Source organism: Dendrobium catenatum, unplaced genomic scaffold (genome assembly GCF_001605985.2).
Source record: "Dendrobium catenatum unplaced genomic scaffold, ASM160598v2 fragScaff_scaffold_456, whole genome shotgun sequence".
NCBI classification, from domain to species: Eukaryota; Viridiplantae; Streptophyta; class Magnoliopsida; order Asparagales; family Orchidaceae; genus Dendrobium; species Dendrobium catenatum.
In genome coordinates, this window is record NW_021318918.1 from 244,669 (window position 1) to 264,250 (window position 19,582).

Here is a 19,582-nt window from a genome sequence, read left to right on the forward strand (position 1 = left end):
GTTGCTCGCTCACCTTATCGTAGGTGTCGCGCCAGTTGCCCTTCCCACCACGCTAAGAAAAGCGTGCATGGGTAGACCACTGACTCGCCACGCATGACGAGGTAAGAGAGCGGGAGGCGACTGTCCGCCTCGTCGTAGGCGTCGGACCGGGGTCCCATCCCACCACGCGCAATAAAGGCGTGTATAGGCGGTTTTCCGGTCCGTCGTACACATCGAGGACGAAAGCCTGAGTTTAGAGGGTTATACCTTCGGGGCCGGTGGACCGGCGGATCGGCGGTTCGGACGTCGAGGTAAGGGACGACGGGCACATACATTTTTTTTAATTATTAATTATAATTAATATTAATTACTGTAATAATTAATTAATTATAATATATAATTAATTATTAATTATTAATTAATTATATTTAGTAAACTAATTATAATTATAATTAAATGATGATTAACTATAATTAATCGAGATTAATCATAATTAACCAAATAATTATAATTTATAATTAATTAATAAATATTAATTAATAATAATAAATTAATTAATTATGACTATAATTAAATAATTAAAAATAATTAATAATTATTATAATCAATAATTATAAAAAAAAACTCTTTTTTTTTTATTTGGCCAAAGAAGCGTCTGAAAGGTAGAAAGTTACCTTCGGCCAGTAAGCTCCCGTGCGGCTTCCGATCGGGGAGGGGAACGTCGACGAAGGAGTAAAGTCGAACAGCCACAGAAGGAGTCGGAGAGGCGATCGAAAGGGAGGAAGTTAACTACACAACAGCGAGCTCCCGCTCTTGTCTCCGATCCGAGCGGGAAGGGAAAGTCGTCCAGAGAGCGAAGTCGAACAGCGACGCAAAGGCCGAAGAAGCACGGAAAGGGGAAAGTTATTTCTGCAACCAGCGAGCTCCCGAGTTGCTTCGATTAAAATGCCGCAACTTCCGATCTCGACGGGAAGGGAAAGTCGTTGAATGAGCGAGGTCGAACAGCCTAAGGAGCCGAAGGAGCGGCGCCTGCAATCTCTAAACCTCCTGTGAAGCACCGAAGCCGGACAGCAACGAGAGAGGGGGAGTTCGCGCGTGGAGAGAGGGAGATCGGGAGAGAGCAGGAACCAGCCGAAGGCCTTCGACGCTTCGAGCTTTTAACGACCCGTATCAGTCGTGGGAGCGGTCGTGGCAAGAAGTGACGCGAGGGATGGCCTTCGGCGTGCGACGACATGGCTACGATGTGCGAGTAAGGCGTTCGGCAGAGAGTAGGTGAGATTTGGTTTTGATTTTTTTTTTCTTCTTCTTTTTTTTATATCAGAGGTCAACACCTCTTTCCTTTCCCTGTGTCTCTTCGGTTCTTGCCTCCTGGCTCTCCTTCCTATGGGTTGTTCCGATCCCCTGCTCTGTCCAGATTTCTGGGCTCCTGCTCCTTTCCCGTGGCTTCTTTTACGCGGTTCATGTGTTGCCTTTTCGGGTGTTGTTTTGTTTTGTCTGCTGGCCTTCCTCTTCCCCTTACTTGATTGGTTCGGTTGGAGGTGGAAATTGGTTGTTTGGCTACCCCTTTTCTCTTATAAATTGGAGATGTATTTGTCATGAGGAGGTTGTTGATTATCTTGAGAAAAGTCTCTAAAAACCTGAGCAATGTTTAAAATTGCATATTCGGGTATTGAGGCATTTTTCATTCGTGAGGCGAGGCGTAAGCCTCAAGGCATTTTGAGGCGTAAGCCTCAAAATCAAAAGATTGCTTAAACATAAAATGATAAATTTTTTATATACTAATGAGTGAATAATATAAAATATAAAAAAGCATAAGATATGAAGTGAAATCAAAATATCCCAATAATAAGACAACATGAAATATAGTTCAACTCAAAATTCTATGATTTTATCTTTCCCAAATCACAGTATTCTTTTCATTAACATATAATTCAAATTTCCAAAAATAAATAGCAATGACATATCACATAAGAACTCATAAGTCATCAGCACTGTCATCACTAAGGGGTTCTTTATTTGCATCATCATTATGATGAACTCCTCTCTCCCCTTCCTCCTCTCCTATAGAGTCCAATGTCGGGCATTTACTTCAAGATTTATGTAAGTTTTAATATATATAGCATGAGGCGTAAGCCTTATGCCAGTGAGGCGAGGCAGGCCTCAAGGCGGACCTCAACCAAGTTGAGGCGCAAGCCTCTTAAGAAAAACTCGAGGCGTAAGCATCGAGGCGTTTTTTACTGGAATTGCGCAAAGGCGGACCTCAAGGCGAGCCTAATATTGCGCAATTTTAAACCATGAACCTGAGGTTTTCTTCTCCGCTCTTGGAAAAGCTTGAGAGCTCGTTCCAATTCTCTCTTCCTCCACTCTAATTCATCTTGGTTTCTAATCTCTTCTTCTCTACGCAAGTTCCACTCCACTTGTATCTTTCTTCTTGAGTTATTGGAGGTGTTTGTTGGCAGAATTTGGTGACATTTGCTGGAAGAGTTTGGTTGGACTTTGGACCTTGTTGTTGTGGTGGACCCTTGGTTTGCAAGCTCTAAGCACTTATCTTATTTTTACCTACTTTTCATAGCATGTGAGGAAACCGTTTGCCGTTGTTCTGAGGATAGTGTTTTTATTTTTAAATTTTATTTCGTTTGTTCGACTTTGTTTTGTTTTGATGTTTTGTTTGGATGTCGGTTTTTTTAGATTGAATCGAGTTTTGTTCTAGTTGTCCTAGTGTTCTCCTCTATTGGCTCTTTCTTTCTAGTTGCATGCATCAATAGTTGAATATAGGAGCTTATGTCCACGAACACTTGATTTGGAAAAAGGAAAAAATAACATATACCAACACTGTGAATGAAAAAGATACTCGACTATGTAAAACTGATCATGCTTGATTCCTCAGATAGAAATTGGCAGAAATTATAATACAAAATTGATCCCAACTTTATCCTTGTTGGATGAATTGCAATCAATTTTGTACAGTCAAAGACTAAATTAAAGAAAAGTAATAATCTACATGACCAATGCATAAATTATGGCAAATTCTCCAAATATATTAGGCTTACATGTTTGTCTGCCTATGAAACATAGGCACGAACATGATGATGCGTAAAAGACTCAACATGACCAAGGCGATATAAAGTAACTGCAAAAATTATGAAACAACATGCCATGGAATTCAATTAGAACAAAACATTTATTTATAATTTATTATCTAGAGATGTAAACAAACTTAAAAACTAGTATTTCCTAAGACCATCATATTAAATTGAGATGACCGTGAACCAAACATCCCTTCTATTATGTTTGATAATTTTTTTAGCAAAACATGCCTACAAAACCTTTTTAATTATTTTAAAAGTTATCACACCGACTTTTTTTTGGTGTTTTTAAGAACCTTCCAAATAAACTTGTTGGACCAAATAAAAGACATGCCTACCATTATAAAAACTAAGAAGTACATGTAGATATCCATGCATTTTGGGCCATTTTACGCTTAAGGGCTAATTACATGATCTTCATTTACAGAAGAGAAAAATTCATATTCATGCGTTTCAATTTTTTTTTTTTTTTTTTTTTTTTTTTTTCATATCCAATGCAGGAAGCTCTGAAAAATACATAATTTAGAGTTCTAAGGAGGGATTGATGAATGCGTTTTAACCCTTAATTGCAAGGCGGTTGTTTTTGAGAAACCAAGCAATATCGTCCAGGTCATAACTAGGCAAAACAATCAATGCTTGAAGCCAATTTTTTAGTATGAAGAACTGGTCATTAAAAAGAATAAAGAAAAGAGTGCATTCAAGTAAAAAAATAAATTTATAAGAATGCACTTCCAATTTTCTGCCACAGATTACCTTGCATTTTCCTTCGGCCATTTTCATTATCATATTTCTTCGTCGTTTGGTGCTATTGGTGGCATCAAATATACCAACCTGTGCCCAATCAGAATACTCAAATGATAAAAAAATGTTCAAACCTACAGAAGAAAAAAAAGGGAAAAGAAAACATTTTACCTGACCACCTTCCTGCATCCAAGATATCATATCATCCATTGCTAAGGCTGCAACCTAAAAGGGAAAAAAATAAAAACTTATAAAAAAAGAGAATTCATGCACCGATGAGAGCTTAATTTTGTTACTACACATTAAAATAAAGCTTGTTTTACTCAACACATAAAAAGGAGATGAAAGAAGGTTGCAGCAGAACTTCATGTTAAGGCCAAAGGATTTAGCTTGAGTCACAAACTTTATGATTTATCGCTTACTTTGCAAAAAAGAACTCCAAGCTAAGAAAAGAACATTTACACAAAAGGTTCATACTGGAAATGAAAGATTTTCAGGAAAATGTTCAAAATAAAGAAAAAGATAAAAACATGCAGAAAAAACAGGAAATGCCAAATATTAGTTCGTTTTAATACAAAGTTCCAGCAATCTGACCGGCTTGGGAGGTAAGAATGAATCAAAAGACAAGGACTGCAAATAACTTGACTTTTGAAAGATAGATTCTAAGAACAATAGTAGACACATAAGCAAAACGAAAACTGTTCTCACCTCATTGCGTGCTTCCACACCTTCTGGATTGTCCCCTCGAAAAAATTCAGCAGCCTGTAATAAAATAACTCCAGTCAAACACTGTAACATTACTGATAAAAGCACAGAAAATTCAAAAAACATAAGAAAGTGATGATTGATCAGAAGAAAACATGGCAATTTAATAGGATGAAAAGAAAATTAAAATGTAAAAAAAGGTGCCAGTTGACCATTGATTGAATTGCCTTCTATCTAACATGCTGATCACAACTCGGTTCTCTAAAGACCATTGAAATGACAAGTGAACATCAACTCTTACTAAATATATTCTATACAGAAAAAGCTTGGGATCATACTACTGACAATGCAAAGACATGCAAGAATAATTCACTAAGGATATGTTTAGAACAACTTTTTCCTGATTTTGATGCAATCAAAAAATATAGGGGGCCCTATATTTTTTGATCAACAGAAATGAAAACACTACCTACTACGAATGACGACGACTTCCAACCAAATTGACTAAAGAACAGAAGAGAGAGGAAAAGCAAACTCTTACATTTCAATTAAAAAAACTTACAACACTACAAACGACTTCTGCAACATTTTCTTACAAACAACACGACACCCTAAAGTTGCTTCACTTAGAGAAGAGGGATACAGGTGGAGTGGCACTTACGGAGAGACGAAGAGGTTAGAAGCCCGAGAAGAAGGGTGGAAAGAGCCCGCAGGATTTTCGGAGGGGATGAGAAAGAAGGGTGGAAAGAGCCCGCAGGATTTCCAAGCAAACCCGCAGGTTAAAGCTTTTCCAAAAATCACATTTCATTCAACTTTTTAAAACAATACAATACCTCCCATATATATAGGTATGAAAGTGGAAGACTAAAAGACACCTAATAAATTATCACAAGAACCTAAGCATTAAACCCTAATGCTTTGCACGGAAAAACAGCCCAAGCCAAGGAACCGAAGAGGCAATCGCGGGAGCCAAGGAGGCCGCACGGATCGAAGGGGTCACGGTCACGGAAAGGAGCCCAGGCACGGAAATCCAGCAGCCGGTCGGAATCCCAAGGGGCAAAAGCACAAAATACTAAAGGCCATGGTGGAAGCCAAAGAGCCACCACATGGGAAATAACATATCTTGGAATTCCAAAGGCCGGTTTGGAATTCCAAGAGAACTATAATTAAAAATATGAAAAAGCATAAAAATACATTTAATGAAAGATAAATATGAGCTAAAATCATAGCTAATAATGAGTTAACCCTTAGTTCAATAAGTGAACTAAAGACCAACTCAATTTTTGTTGAGCTAGTAGACTCAAGGGAAGTCAAAAATCTAATTATTTTTTACATGAGTTGAACCCCCCTTTTGTCTACATCAGACTCTCCTTCTTGCGAACTCAGCTCCTGATGAGTTGATTGATGATTCCCTTGAGGAGGTAAATATTGCACATCCAGTTCTTTGAGTTTCGCACCAAACTTCTTTAAAATTTTCTCCTGTTCTTTTTCGAATTGTCGTTGCAGAAACCTTTTGTACTTCTCGAATTTTTTATCACATAGGAACATGTGATACTGAAGTTTCGATCTTGAAGTGGATCCGTTGAGTCACCTTCTGTAGGTATCCATCTGCCCAATGGTTGTGGGACATCAGGATTATTTTGATCGCTTTCTTCCTGGAATGTAGCCATATTTTTGGTATTTTCCATTTTTTGACTCAATCAAAAATAAAGACTCAAAAAAATCCTCAATCTAAACTTAGACTCAAAATAATACTCAAACTCACGACAACTTGACTTGACAAACAAAAGAAAACTTGACAACTACAACTTGACAAACCACAATCCTAAGATTTCCTAACTTGCTCTGATACCAAAAGATGCGATCAAAAAATATAGGGGGCCCTATATTTTTTTATCAACAGAAATGAAAACACTACCTACTACGAACGACGACAACTTCCAACCAAATTGAGTAAAGAACAGAAGAGAGCGGAAAAGCAAACTCTTACATTTCAATTAAAAAAACTTGCAATACTACAAACAACTTCTGCAACACTTTCTTACAAACAACACGACACCCTAAAGTTGCTTCACTTAGAGAAGAGGGATACAGGTGGAGTGGCACTTGCGGAGAGACGAAAAGGTTAGAAGCCCGAGAAGAAGGGTGAAAAGAGCCCGCAGGATTTTCGGAGGGGATGAGAAAGAAGGGTGGAAAGAGCCCGCAGGATTTCCAAGCAACTTCCAAAATTTACCTCGGAACTTAGTTCGTTAAAACTCTCTCGCCGAATAAGAAAAGCGAGCGGAGGCCGAGGTCGAATTTTCGGAGCCCACAGAAAGGGGAAGACTAAAAGACACCAAATAAATTATCACAAGAACCTAAGCATTAAACCCTAATGCTTTGCACGGAAAAACAGCCCAAGCCAAGGAACCGAAGAGGCAACCGCGGGAGCCAAGGAGGCCGCATGGATCCAAGGGGTCACGTCACGGAAAGGAGCCCAGGCACGGAAATCCAACAGCCGGCCGGAATCCCAAGGAGCAAAAGCACAAAATACTAAAGACCATGGTGGAAGCCAAAGAGCCACCACATGGGAAATAACATATCTTGGAATTCCAAAGGCCGGTTTGGAATTCCAAGAGACAACTATAATTAAAAACATGAAAAAGAATAAAAATACATTTAATGAAAGATAAATATGAGCTAAAATCATAGCTAATAATGAGCTAACCCTTAGTTCAATAAGTGAACTAAAGACCAGCTCATAAATGAGCTAAAATTTCAGCTCAATTTTTGTTGAGCTAGTAGACTCAAGGGAAGCCAAAAATCTAATTATTTTTTGTATGAGTTGACCCCCCCCTTTGTCTACATCAGATTTGTTTTATGAAACACAACTAAAGAGTCATTTAGGGCGATGATTCTTCGCTCCGTTCTAAAAAATTTCACGTCACAGCATTAATTTTCGCAACCTCCGAAAGCCTCCCACTTTCGAAGACTTTCTTCCGCTTCCCACTATTTCGAGCCTCCATAATGATGTGAATAACTCAGCTAATAGAAATTACCATTCCCAGCAAAAAAAATCCATCGTCTTCATCATCAAGTAGTTTTGCAATTCTACACCACTTTATCAGTTTCACCGCTCTCCTCGCCAGATCTGGCCATGCTACATCCTATAAAACATCATCCCATCGGCTGCTTCGTTGGTAGATTTAAGGTTGCTTGCTCATTAGCGCAAGAGATATATTTTGTACATTGCAAGATTCTTATCCTGGCGTCGACAGGTGTATTTTGTACAAGCTCCAATATATACAATGCAAGCTGTGGTTTCAGGTTCTGAAAATGTCGCCGCTTAGAGAGAAGCTCCAAAACCCTTAGCCCAAATAATTGTGATATTCAAATAACATCTTCTTATGAGCTACTCCTTTGTAGATCAGAGGTCTTCACGAGCTTCCTCGCTCAAATTCAACTGATATATTATGTGCAAAACCCCAATATCTTAAATACAATTTGCTATTTTTGCTTCTAGAAGTGATCCGCGTTTAGCAAAAACTCCATAAGCCTTTTCCCAACTTGCCGTTGCACTCTAGGTTCCAATATAACAGAAATCTGTTATGCTTGCTTATCTGAATAATAAAAATGGGAGTTGCCTTAGCTACTGCTCTAGTTTCTGTATGCTCCCGATTTTGTCGCTCAACTTATTTTTTACAGTGTACAAACTGATATTTATTGCTCTGCATATATGTGAGTGGGACATTTGATGGTTTTTAAATATTATTTCACATTCTATGTTACTCATTTATGATTAACGTACATCTTCATTTTGAAAATATTATTGTAATTGTGTGCTTTTGAATACTACAACTTTTCAAATGAATAGGAGTATACAGACATAAACACAAAGATCTGTTTATCATAACATTTGACTTGGCTGTGGAAATTATTGTTTTGAGTTGAAGGTCAAGACCCGTGTTTATAAATGCCATTGGAGAGCTGAAAAATATTTCTAATTTGTGATTGTCCATATAATACCCAAAGTTTGTTAAAAGTAGGAATATTTCTCAATAAAATCATCCATTATTTTTTTTCATATATGGAAAATGTCAAATTATTTTATTAGCTTTTAAAAGAACCCAGCAGATATGAAGTTTAACTATAAGTAACTTGTAAATCATTTTTTGATTTTCAAGCTTACGCCTCAAAATGCTTTGAGGTTTAAACCTCACCTCAGAGATGGAAAACGCCTCAATACTCAATTACATAATTTTAGACCTCAGTTACACGTGACCAAAGACAACTTTCCAATGCCACCTCTAGGAAAGTGTTTAATACTCCGAAGTTTGATATCATTGAATTTCTTTTTAACTTACTGTTGAGTGTTTGCAAATAGGTAAATATTATCTTGTTGATGCTAGATACCCGATGAAACGAGGGATTTTGAAGTCATATTCAGATATGAAGTATGATATTCTAGATTTTCAACAAAAAAGTCAACATGTAAATGGGAGTCAAGAAACGTTTAACAAGAGATATTATTCATTGCGTGGTGTGATATAGAGTGTTTGGTATTTAGAAGAAGTGGATTATATTGCCCACAAATTCATTCAAGATGCAAGTAAGATTAGTGGTTATAATGGCATTAAATAACTACATACATCTTCATCCCTCTCAAGATGAACCATAATTGAATATTTGTGAAAAAAATCAATTAAGTTACCTCCAAAAGAGTATGAGTTCCGAATTGGGCACTTATCGATAAATCATGAAGAAGATTCAATAGTTTATTAGGCATGAGATGACGTAGGAATTGAGGAGATGATATGATTAATGCATCAAATAACATTTACAATGATTAATGAAATAAATTAGAAATCACTTTCTAAACTAATTTCTCTAGAGTCATTGTTCCAATTTTAGAGTGCTCTCTCACCACAACCTTTTGTTTTTACTGTTCTCTACACATTCTAGACAACGAGACTTCTTTATATTTAATGATGCTTATCTACCACATTTTTTAATTTCTTAACCTGTACTCTTTTTATGATTACCATACTTATAACAAAAACACAATAAAAAAATTCTCATAAAGGCATGCAAGACTCATTCCCCTTCCAACCCCCATGTTTGCTTACAAGAATAATGCAGAAGCAATAATTAGTTCGGCCTTTTAGTCATAAATATTTATATGAATTACATTGTTATTCTTCAAAATAAATAATTTCATTACGAGACAAAATTGATATGATTCTAATCATTTCCAAATAATTTTGAAGTATGATGGCATATTATTGTTCATCAAAATATGTAGCACCAACAAATCTCCAATAGCACCAACAAACCTCATTTTATATCACCTTAGAGTATGTAGAAATCAAAAGGGTACACATTTACTATAATACAATGTAGTGAAATCCTACAGCAAAACCATTCACGTTATTACTGAAACAAATGTCCTATCCCCAGATTTTGGATGTTTAGCTTTCACTTAATTCTAAAATGAAAAGCAGAGATAATGTAAAATCTACAGAAGGAAATAATGAGAAGCAATTACTGTGCACAATATTTTGGTATATCAATCAAACTTAAAATAAAAAGGGATGTCCAAAACTCCCAGCTAAATCGAAGTTGTGGCTAATATCATGTTGGCTAACTTGAGGACATTATCAATATCAAATTGTCTGCCATGCATATGAAATGGAGATTTCATGCTAATTCAAAATACAACAGCTTCTAATAGTTGATTTGCTTAACAAGTGCAAACAAAGAGAAGTTATTTAGATTTTTGAATAAGTACACAAGCAACAAAATGAGATTAGTTAAATAAAATGACTACATACAACAAAAGATAAATAGAAAGTGGCTAGGTATGAATCAGAACTTACAACAAATAAGTAGAATATTCAGAAAGGAAAATAACAAAATAAAATTCCAGCACACCTGATTCACTCCATGCTTCAGACGACGATACTGACCAGTGAAGGAAGTGATTAATTCAATATATAAAGCCAAAGCAAGAATGTCAGAAACAATTTTACAAACTAGCATTGTATAATAATAGGGACATTCATTTACCTTGCCAACATTGAAATGTTTGGTTTCATGACCTAACCATCGCAGATATCTTGTAAGTTTGACGGCCGTAAAAGTCTTTCCTCGAGCTGGCAGGCCAACCTTCAGAGTAAATCATAGCAACAATACTTAATTGAAAATAAAGAAACTGCAGAAGGATTACATGAATGAAACAATGACCAAAAAAAGGACACGAAGATTGTTGGAGCACTTAAAGCTAAATGAACAAGGTGTGGGCTTCTAAAAGCTTGAACATGTGATCAATGGTGAAACAAGGGGTGGTTGATGGGGGCAGCCGACACTTTAATATTATATATTACATTAAAAATTCCGCCCCTGAAACCTAAATCTAAATGACCAAGTAGTGGGCTTCCAAAAGCTTGATCATGGGGTCAATAGTGGAACCAGAGATGGTTGATGGGGGCAACCAACACTTTAATATTATATACAACAACAACACTGTTGTATGCTTTTTGCCAATGTTGTTCTTGTTAACAAGACTAGAGAGGAAGTTGAAAGTATACTTGAATTATGGATGTCAACCTTAGAGTCTAAAGGTTTTCATTCGAGCATATCTAAAACCTAATATATGAAGTGTAATTTTAGTAATAGATCTAGTGAGGGGATTGTGACTTTGAGCGATCAAGTTATTAATAAGAGTTCACGTTTTAGATATCTTGGGCCTATTGTTCAGAATGATGGTGATATAGATGAGGATATTATTAGTAGAATTCAAGTTTGATGGTTGAAGTGGAGGAATGCATCGGGCTTGTTGTGTGATAGAAAAGTCCCCCTCAAGCTTAAGGGAAAATTCTATAAGATGGTGGAGAGACCTGCAATGATTTATGGTGTAGAATGTTAGCCATTAAAAAAGAAGCATAATATTAAATTAAGTGTTGCAGAGATGAGGATGCTCAGGTGGATGAATGGCTTTACTCTTAAAGACAGGATACGAAACAAGCATATATATGTGAAAAGGTTGAAGTAGCTAAAATGGAAGATAAGATTAGAGAGTCGCCTTAAATTGTCTAGTCATATAAAATAAGGGCTCCAATGACCTGGTTAGGAGAGAAGATGTATTAGATTTGGCTTATATTAAGAAAGGTAGAGGTAGACCTAAAAAAGTCTTTGTTAGAAAATATTAGAAATGAACTTTTATTATTAGATTTAAATGAGAATTGGACCCTTAAAAGGACACAATGGAGAAAAAATATTCATATAGCTGATTTCACGTAGTGGGATAAAGGTTTGATGTTGTTACTGCTTCAATATTATATATTACATTAAAAATTACACCCCTAAAACTTAAAATGCTTAGTTATAATTTAATATTAAGAAAAATTTTGCATAATATAATATATATATATATATATATATAGGTCAAAATATCTCATTAAAATTTGACGAGTTATTCTCTTTTATTTTAGTTGTGTTTGTACATGAAAAACTCAAAATAGAAGAAAATTCTAATGAGCTTAAAGAGATGCGGCGTCTAATGAAACAATGTTGTAGTGCTACCTACAATAACACCGAGGCGCCACAAATCGTACATCACAGTGCCACAAATCAAACATCAAAGCACAAAGTTCGCTATTTTCTAGCACTACAGCATCAACAAAGCCAGGGCCTTAACATTACCAGTTTCGCGGCGTCAAGAAGTCAGCTTGGCAATGTCGGATTCTCTATTTTCAAATGCCTCAGTGCCACAATTTCTCATGCCTGGCGCCATTTTTTACACTCGGGAGCCGCAGCGCTCAAATGTCAGCAGCGTCGCGGCTTTACAGTTGTAGCTTCCAAGGACCACGTTCTATTAGTGAAAAGACACAATTGATCACTAAGTAACCGATCAAAATCAACAAGTGTCATATCGGTACAAAAGTTTCAGTATCGAGGCGTTAGTTCACTTCAAGGGTATCGCGACGCCACTCTTCAAGTGTAGCAACGCCAGATGCCTTTTTGTTTTGTCTTATAAATAGTTGTGAGAGAGTTCAATCACTTGTGTAAAATTTAGTATTTCATCCAGTATTTCTCTAGTTCCCTCTTAGAGTAAAATCTAAAGTAGGCAAGGGAAGTACAAGATACAATCATTTAGAGTATTTAGCCTGTGTTTCTTGAAACAACTCTGTAAGTAAAGGGAGAATTATAAAAGTGATACTTTGATCCTTACTGGTGATATTACTCTCTTGTATTTTCACTCCTCCATAAGTTTAATGAAAATGAGTTTGTTTGTTATTTATTCTATGTCTAGCAAACTCTCTTATTTAGATTGATGATGTAAAATATATGTTAAGTACTAACGAAGAAACTTATTCTCTAAATATTAAATAATGTTTTCAATATTATCATGTTCTTAATTTAATACACATAGTGGTCATATGTGTAATTAAAACATAATGTGGCATATAGCCTCAATGGAGAAATGCAAGAACAACAAAAAATTTTGAGATAGGATGTTTGTATGTCTAGACATAGGATGTAAAATATTCTAAATTCTTATGGAGATACTATAGCTATAGAAATTCAACAAATATCATTTTCACCCCTACAAGCTCGACAGAGATTTAGTGATGCATATACTTTGAATTGCATTAATAATTAAGAATTTTATTAGGAAAGATTTGAAATTTAAGCTCATCAACCCAAAATATTTTACTTAAATATTATATCTAATATTTTTATTGTTTTATTCAGTAACAAAATCTCCACAATTATCATTTTTATTTTAATAAGATAATCATGCAATTAGAGTAAACAATAGTTGCAATTAGAATCAACAATAGTAGTTTGTTGCAAGTAAAGATACTTTCTCGTGTGTTCTACACTCTACTCTATCACTTTATTACTTAATTTAGCATGTATATTTGTGTATATTAAGTGAGGTTTTGTTAGTTTTATATCAAAGAAAATCTAAGTATTTTTTAGGGAGAGCCCTAGACTTTTAAACAATTCAAAAGTTCACTCCATAGCCCCCAAAAGTTTTTGGCATTATTGTCGGGGAAGTATTTTTCTTTTTATTATTTTAACTATATTGTTAAATTAATTACATGATTCAACTTACTTGTATCTTTTGTTTTATTTATTTTATTTATTTATTGCATATTCATGGATGTATGTTTTATAGACATAGAAAGGAACATTTGTTGTTTAACTCTGAAATAGAAATAATCATTTCAAAAATTTGAAAAACTAAAAAGATTATAAAAATATCTAAACTTGTACTAGATCAAGATCATTCTAGACCTCTTAAGGATTATGTTAACTCTTTAGTAGACAAAATTGCTCAGAGAATTAACAGACCTAAGATCCAAGCTAATAATTTTGAACAAAAACCTGTCATAATTCAAATGATTCAAAATTCTAACTTTGGAGGAACTCAAGTTGAAGATAAACTTAAAAATAATATCACTTTGTGGGCTCCAAAAATTCGGCCTCGGCCTCCACTCGCTTTTCTTATTCGGCGAGGGAGTTTTAACGAACTAAGATCTGAGGTAAATTTTGGAAGGCAGATGGGTTTGTAGATAAGACGCTACCCAGAGATTTCGCCCTCATTTTGCGAGGACTTTATGATCTGAGTTCTGGTTTCCTATAGGCGCAAGCCCCTATAGTTAATTCCCCCTCCCGATCACGAGAGAGAACTTTCGATTAAGGCTAGTCGTCAATCAAATATGTAGAGAATATGTGTTATCTGAGGATCAGGTGATGAATGATTACTTGGAGAGAATATAATATTGCATACAATTATTTTATGATCATCAGAAAACAAATTTAGCTGTCATGTTTGGGAAAAAGAGCAATGAAGGATCATTCTATAATTAGTTTCAGATAATATTCTTTTATTTCTCTGCATCACAAATCTTGAGCCATATTTTAGAGGGGTCTCAACAGAAGACATGAGGCGTATAGGCAAAAGTCCGACGTTACTCGGCGCTGCGCCCAGAGAGAAGGTCCAGGCAATGAATTCTTTTCGCAATGAAGCTTTCGTGCACAGGGCGTTTTTATTAGTATTCTCTATAGAGCTGACCCCGAAGATTTTTCCACCGCATCACTAAGCTTCTGATCTTCCTTACACTACTACGTTCCAAGACGCCTCCATATTGCGAGTAGGGTTCTCTTAAAATTAATTTTCCGAAGTGCCAATTACTTCATAATTACTACAAAGGTGCTTAAGTAATATTTCGTGACGAAATATACGGCACTCACACATCGGAATGACTTATAAAGAATATTATTCAATTATATAAGTGTTCCTTCAGTATTTTAAGTACCTTAATGATGTAGAACAGCAATTAGGCTAAGTTTGCGATTTATCTTGTCGGAGGTCGCTCGGGTCAAACTATAAGTGTCATATTTTATAGATCATATTTTGTACCGTCCAGTTTTAAGTCTCGGAAGCTTCCAACATAGCATTAAGCCGCTTACTATGGCCATTTGGCTATATTAGATCAATTAAGTGTCATTGAGCTCATCTTGGGTTGAAACCTTTTAGTTTGAAAATAAGTTTATTGATACATTAGAATTCAGATATGTTTCCAAAATGTAATATGTGAAATTTTCCTATTAAAATGGCCTTGGATTTATGGCCCGGCAGATGATTTTCATGTTTTCTTCAACATAATTGGAGCCGAGTAAAGTCACAAGAATAAAACTAACTTAAGCTCAGAACTTTATTAACTAATTCATGATCGGAAGCGAACTAAGGACATATTTCGTCTAGAGTCATCTTTGACCCTCTTTCTTTTAATTGTTAAAAATTAAATTATGAAAACAACCCGTTTTTATATTATGTGAAAAAAAAAAAAACAGAAAGTATTACAAAAAAGACAAATATTCCGAAATGATACTTTCCTTACATATGTGGCATTCTTTTTAAAAGAATAAAAACAAACATTAATACGTATTTTAAATTTTTTATAATTTTTTTAATTGAGTGCTCGAGTATAATCGGCAATTAATTTTTTACTTTTTTATCAAAATAGGTTAACGGTATCTGGCCTGATCTAATTAAAATGACTTGATTTTTTTTTTTAAAACTTATCAACTATAAAGTTTACCTTATGGATGAAATAATGGAAGAAATTATAATATATGTAAATGAATTTCAGTAAAAAAGAAAAATTAAGGGCATCACTTTTCGTCAACATCAGAATTCATTTAATAAACATGTTAAAATTTTGACTCGAACAACTCATTTAATTATAATTAGGCCAAAAACATAAATCCAATTTTTATAGATCATGAGGTTGGAGTTTATTTCCACACCAATAAACTTATTATCAATATAAATTAAAGTGCATCATATAATAAATGGTAACACGGAATTTATACATATATTTCGGAATTAATAACAATTATGTGCTTTTAATGGCCGTGCTAACCGACAAATGTTTTGAATAATTCATTTCAAAATTTCTAGCAAACTTCAATCACCTGTGTGCCACATATTTCTGAAAGTGCTATCAATTATTTGCGCAAAGTTCTCCATATTTTTCACTTCCCATACTGCTACTACATGGACAGTTGCCATATTCCAAAGTCAGGGCCTTTAACATTACCAGTTTGTCCGGCCTGGTCGTTTCAAGTATAGTTCCAGACTTTGCATGTCGGATTTCTTTATTTTCAAATCCTCGGTGTTCCGTCCTTGACATTATTCCTCATGCCTGGCGCCACTTTTTTATCACCTCATGCGAGTCCGCACGCGCTTCATATGTTCAGCATTAGCGTTGCGCGGGGCTTTTACATTGTGTTTTGTAAGCTGTTCTTCTCTCGTCTTCTCAGCCCTCAGGCTACTGATATCTTTTACGCACACAGTTGGGATTGACTCTGATCCCCACTTTATAAAAGACAAACCAAGGCATCTGGCGTGCCTACAGCTTGAAAGTGGCGTTCGCGATACCTTGAGTGATACTAAACGCCCTCGATTGAAACTGTTGTACCGGTGTTTCACGTATGCACTTGTTGCATTTTGATCGGTTACCTTAGTGATCAAATGTGTTTTAGTTGAATAAGACACATATGGAATCACTAGATCATACCGATCAAATCAACAAGCATCGTAACGGTACAAAGTTTCAGTATCTTTTGAGGCGTTTATTTCACTTTTAGGGTCTCCGACGCTTTTTTACCCCATCTCTTTTATTTCTTACTGATAGCACGCCAGCTGCCTTTTTCTTGTGTTGCCATCCTTATAAATAGTTGTCAGAGAGAGTTCAAATCACTTTGTGTAAAATTTAGTTATTCTCATTACCAGTATTCTCTAGTCCCTCTTAGAACGTAAAATCTAAGGTGGCAAGGGAAGTTACAAGATCAATCAATTTTTATTGGTATTTAGTGTCTTCCCCTTCCTGTGTGTTGTTTTCTTGAAACTTTTGTAGTATTGTGTTTCAGATGGAGTTTCGTGTTGCAGGGGGGGACGCGATGCTTTTTTGTGGGTTGTCTTATATAGTTGTGAAGGAAGTCAAATCAACTTTGTGTAATTTTAGTATTTCCCATCCCCAAGTATTTCTCCCTAGTATCCCTCCTACTGCAGCTAACATCTAAGGTGAGGCAAGGAAGTACAAGATAACAATCATTTAGAGTAATTTGCCTAGTATTTTCTTGAAACAACTCTGTAATTAGGAGAATTAATAAAAGTGATACTTTGATCCTTTCTGGTGATATTACTCTCTGTATTTTCACTCCTCCATGAAGTTTAATGAAATGAGTTTTGTTTCGGTTAATTTATTCTATGTCTAGCAAACTCTCTTTTAGATTGCGATGATGTAAATACTTTAGTACTAACGGAAGAAAACTCTATATTCTATAAATATTAAATAATGTTTTTAAATATTAATGCATGTTCCTTAATTTAATGCACATAGTGCGTCATATGTGTATTAGAAACATAATGTGGCATATAGCCTTAATGGAGAAATGCAAGAACAACAAAATTTTGAGAAATGGATGTTTTGTATGTCTAGACATTAGGATGTAAAATATTCGTAGATTCTTATGGAGATACTATAGCTATAGAATTCAACAAACATATCATTCTTCACCCTCCCAAGCTCGACAGAGGATTTAGTGTTGCCATTATACTTGATGCGTTAATAATTAAGAATTTTATTAGGAAAAGATTTGAAATTTTAAGCTCATCAACCAAAATATTTTATAGCTTAAATATTATATCTAACTATTTTTATTGTTTTTATTTCAGTAACAAAATCTCCACAATTATCATTTTTTTTTATAAGACTATCTGCAATTAGAGTTAAACATAGTTGCAATTAGAACTCAACATAGTAGTTGTTTTGTTTTGGCAAAAGTTTTAACGGATACTTTCTCTGTGTGTTCTACACTCTACTTCTAGTCACTTTTAATTACTTAAATTTAGCATGTATAGTTTTGTGTATTTAAGTGAGGTTTGTTAGTTTTATTCAAAGAAAATTATAGTATTTTTAGGGAGAGCCCTAGACTTTGTAAACAATTCAAAGTTCATCCATAGCCTCCAAAAAGTTTTTGGCATTTATTGTCAGGGTAATGTATTTTTCTTTTTATTATTTTAAACTATATTGGTTAATATTAATTACATGATTCAAACTTTACCTTGTATCTTTCTTTGTTTTATTATTTTATTTAATTTATTGCATAGTTCATGGATGTATGTTTTATAGCACATAGAAAGGAACATTTTGTTGTTTTAACTCTGAAGAAATACATCATTTCAAAATTTGAAAAAACTAAAAAGATTATAAAAATTCTGAACTTGTACGTAGATCCAAGATCATTCTAGACCTTCAATGCTTTAAAGGATTATGTTAACTCTTAGTAGACAAAATTGCTGACAGAGAAATTAACAGACCCTATCCAAGATAATATTTGAACAAAAACTTGTCAGTAAAATTCACATTGATTCAACAAATTCAACTTTTGGGAGGAACTCAATGTTCTGAAGATAAACTAAAAAATAATATCACTTCATTTATCCTAGTTAGACAGAATCGATTTACAGAGAGTTTGGGTAAGAATGCCCTCACTATACTTTACCTGATTGGTTGGATTATTTATATTTTATAATGGATTTAATACTAATCTTTCTTAGAGCAATCATAGATGATGCCAGTTGGAGGATCAATTAATATCTAAGCCATTTAGGAAGCATATGAATTAATAGAGGAAATGTAATACTAATATTTTAGCTAGGTCCTGTTGATAGTGCGTATATCCAATAAGAGTTGTCAGATTTATTTGAATCTGATGCTTTGTCAATTATTGAACTGCCATAGTTACAGGGTAATTTCTAATAAGTTGATGTGTATAAATAGGAGGTAAATTCAATAATTAGAAACTGAATCATCTATGTAATTGGAGGTCAAAAATTAATCTGAAAAATAGTGTGTAAGGGATTAAAATATTAATTGAAATGGAAGGCAAATAGTCTTTACTCCAGATACATATGAATACAGGTTGAAGGAAATCATCCGTAATTTAATGGTGCAAATAAATGTTCTGTAACATCAATGAAATTCTAGTCAAAAATAATCGAGTAAAATGGAATAATCCTCACAACCTTGCTGTTAATCTTAGACCTGCATCATAATCCAAGATTAATCAAATCAAATTAGTTTGGAACGTTAAATCATTATTGGAAGATGTAGTGAGCAAATTAGGGACTAAAATTGCAAAATCAAGCTACCTTCAATTAAAAACTTTAGAAACTCAATTAAGTCAACTTGCCAATTTCATCAGTAGTAATCTCTTGTCATCATTGTCGAGCAATACTGAAGCTAACCGAAAGGACAAAAGAAAGATCCAGAAAAACATTTTGAAGAATGGTAGCAAGATCCCAACCAAAATTTGATTATAATTAGCAGGTCTGCAAAAAAACTATAAACCTTAGTGTTGAATGGAGGCCAACCCAGATTTAGGTTTGTTGTGTTCAAGATTAAATGTTTTGAAAATTTAATGAGTTGATATTGGCATATGTTGTTGTCTTGAACATATTTTGCATTTTGTTTATGTCTAATAATAAAGTTGTGATTAAAATGGAGTTA

At 34.7% G+C, this 19,582-nt stretch overlaps 1 protein-coding gene across 1 annotated transcript in view; it reads right to left on the reverse strand.

The window, feature by feature from the left end:
* LOC110096112 (6-phosphofructo-2-kinase/fructose-2,6-bisphosphatase) overlaps positions 1-19,582 on the reverse strand; it is a 65,498-nt gene that overhangs the window by 32,647 nt on the left and 13,269 nt on the right. Inside the window, exons 7-11 of the mRNA XM_020821884.2 lie at positions 10,557-10,655; positions 10,422-10,451; positions 4,515-4,568; positions 3,978-4,031; positions 3,819-3,896 (exon numbers count right to left, since the gene is read on the reverse strand). Coding sequence (XP_020677543.1) covers positions 3,819-3,896; positions 3,978-4,031; positions 4,515-4,568; positions 10,422-10,451; positions 10,557-10,655 — 315 coding nt within the window. The remainder of the gene's footprint in view (positions 1-3,818; positions 3,897-3,977; positions 4,032-4,514; positions 4,569-10,421; positions 10,452-10,556; positions 10,656-19,582) is intronic.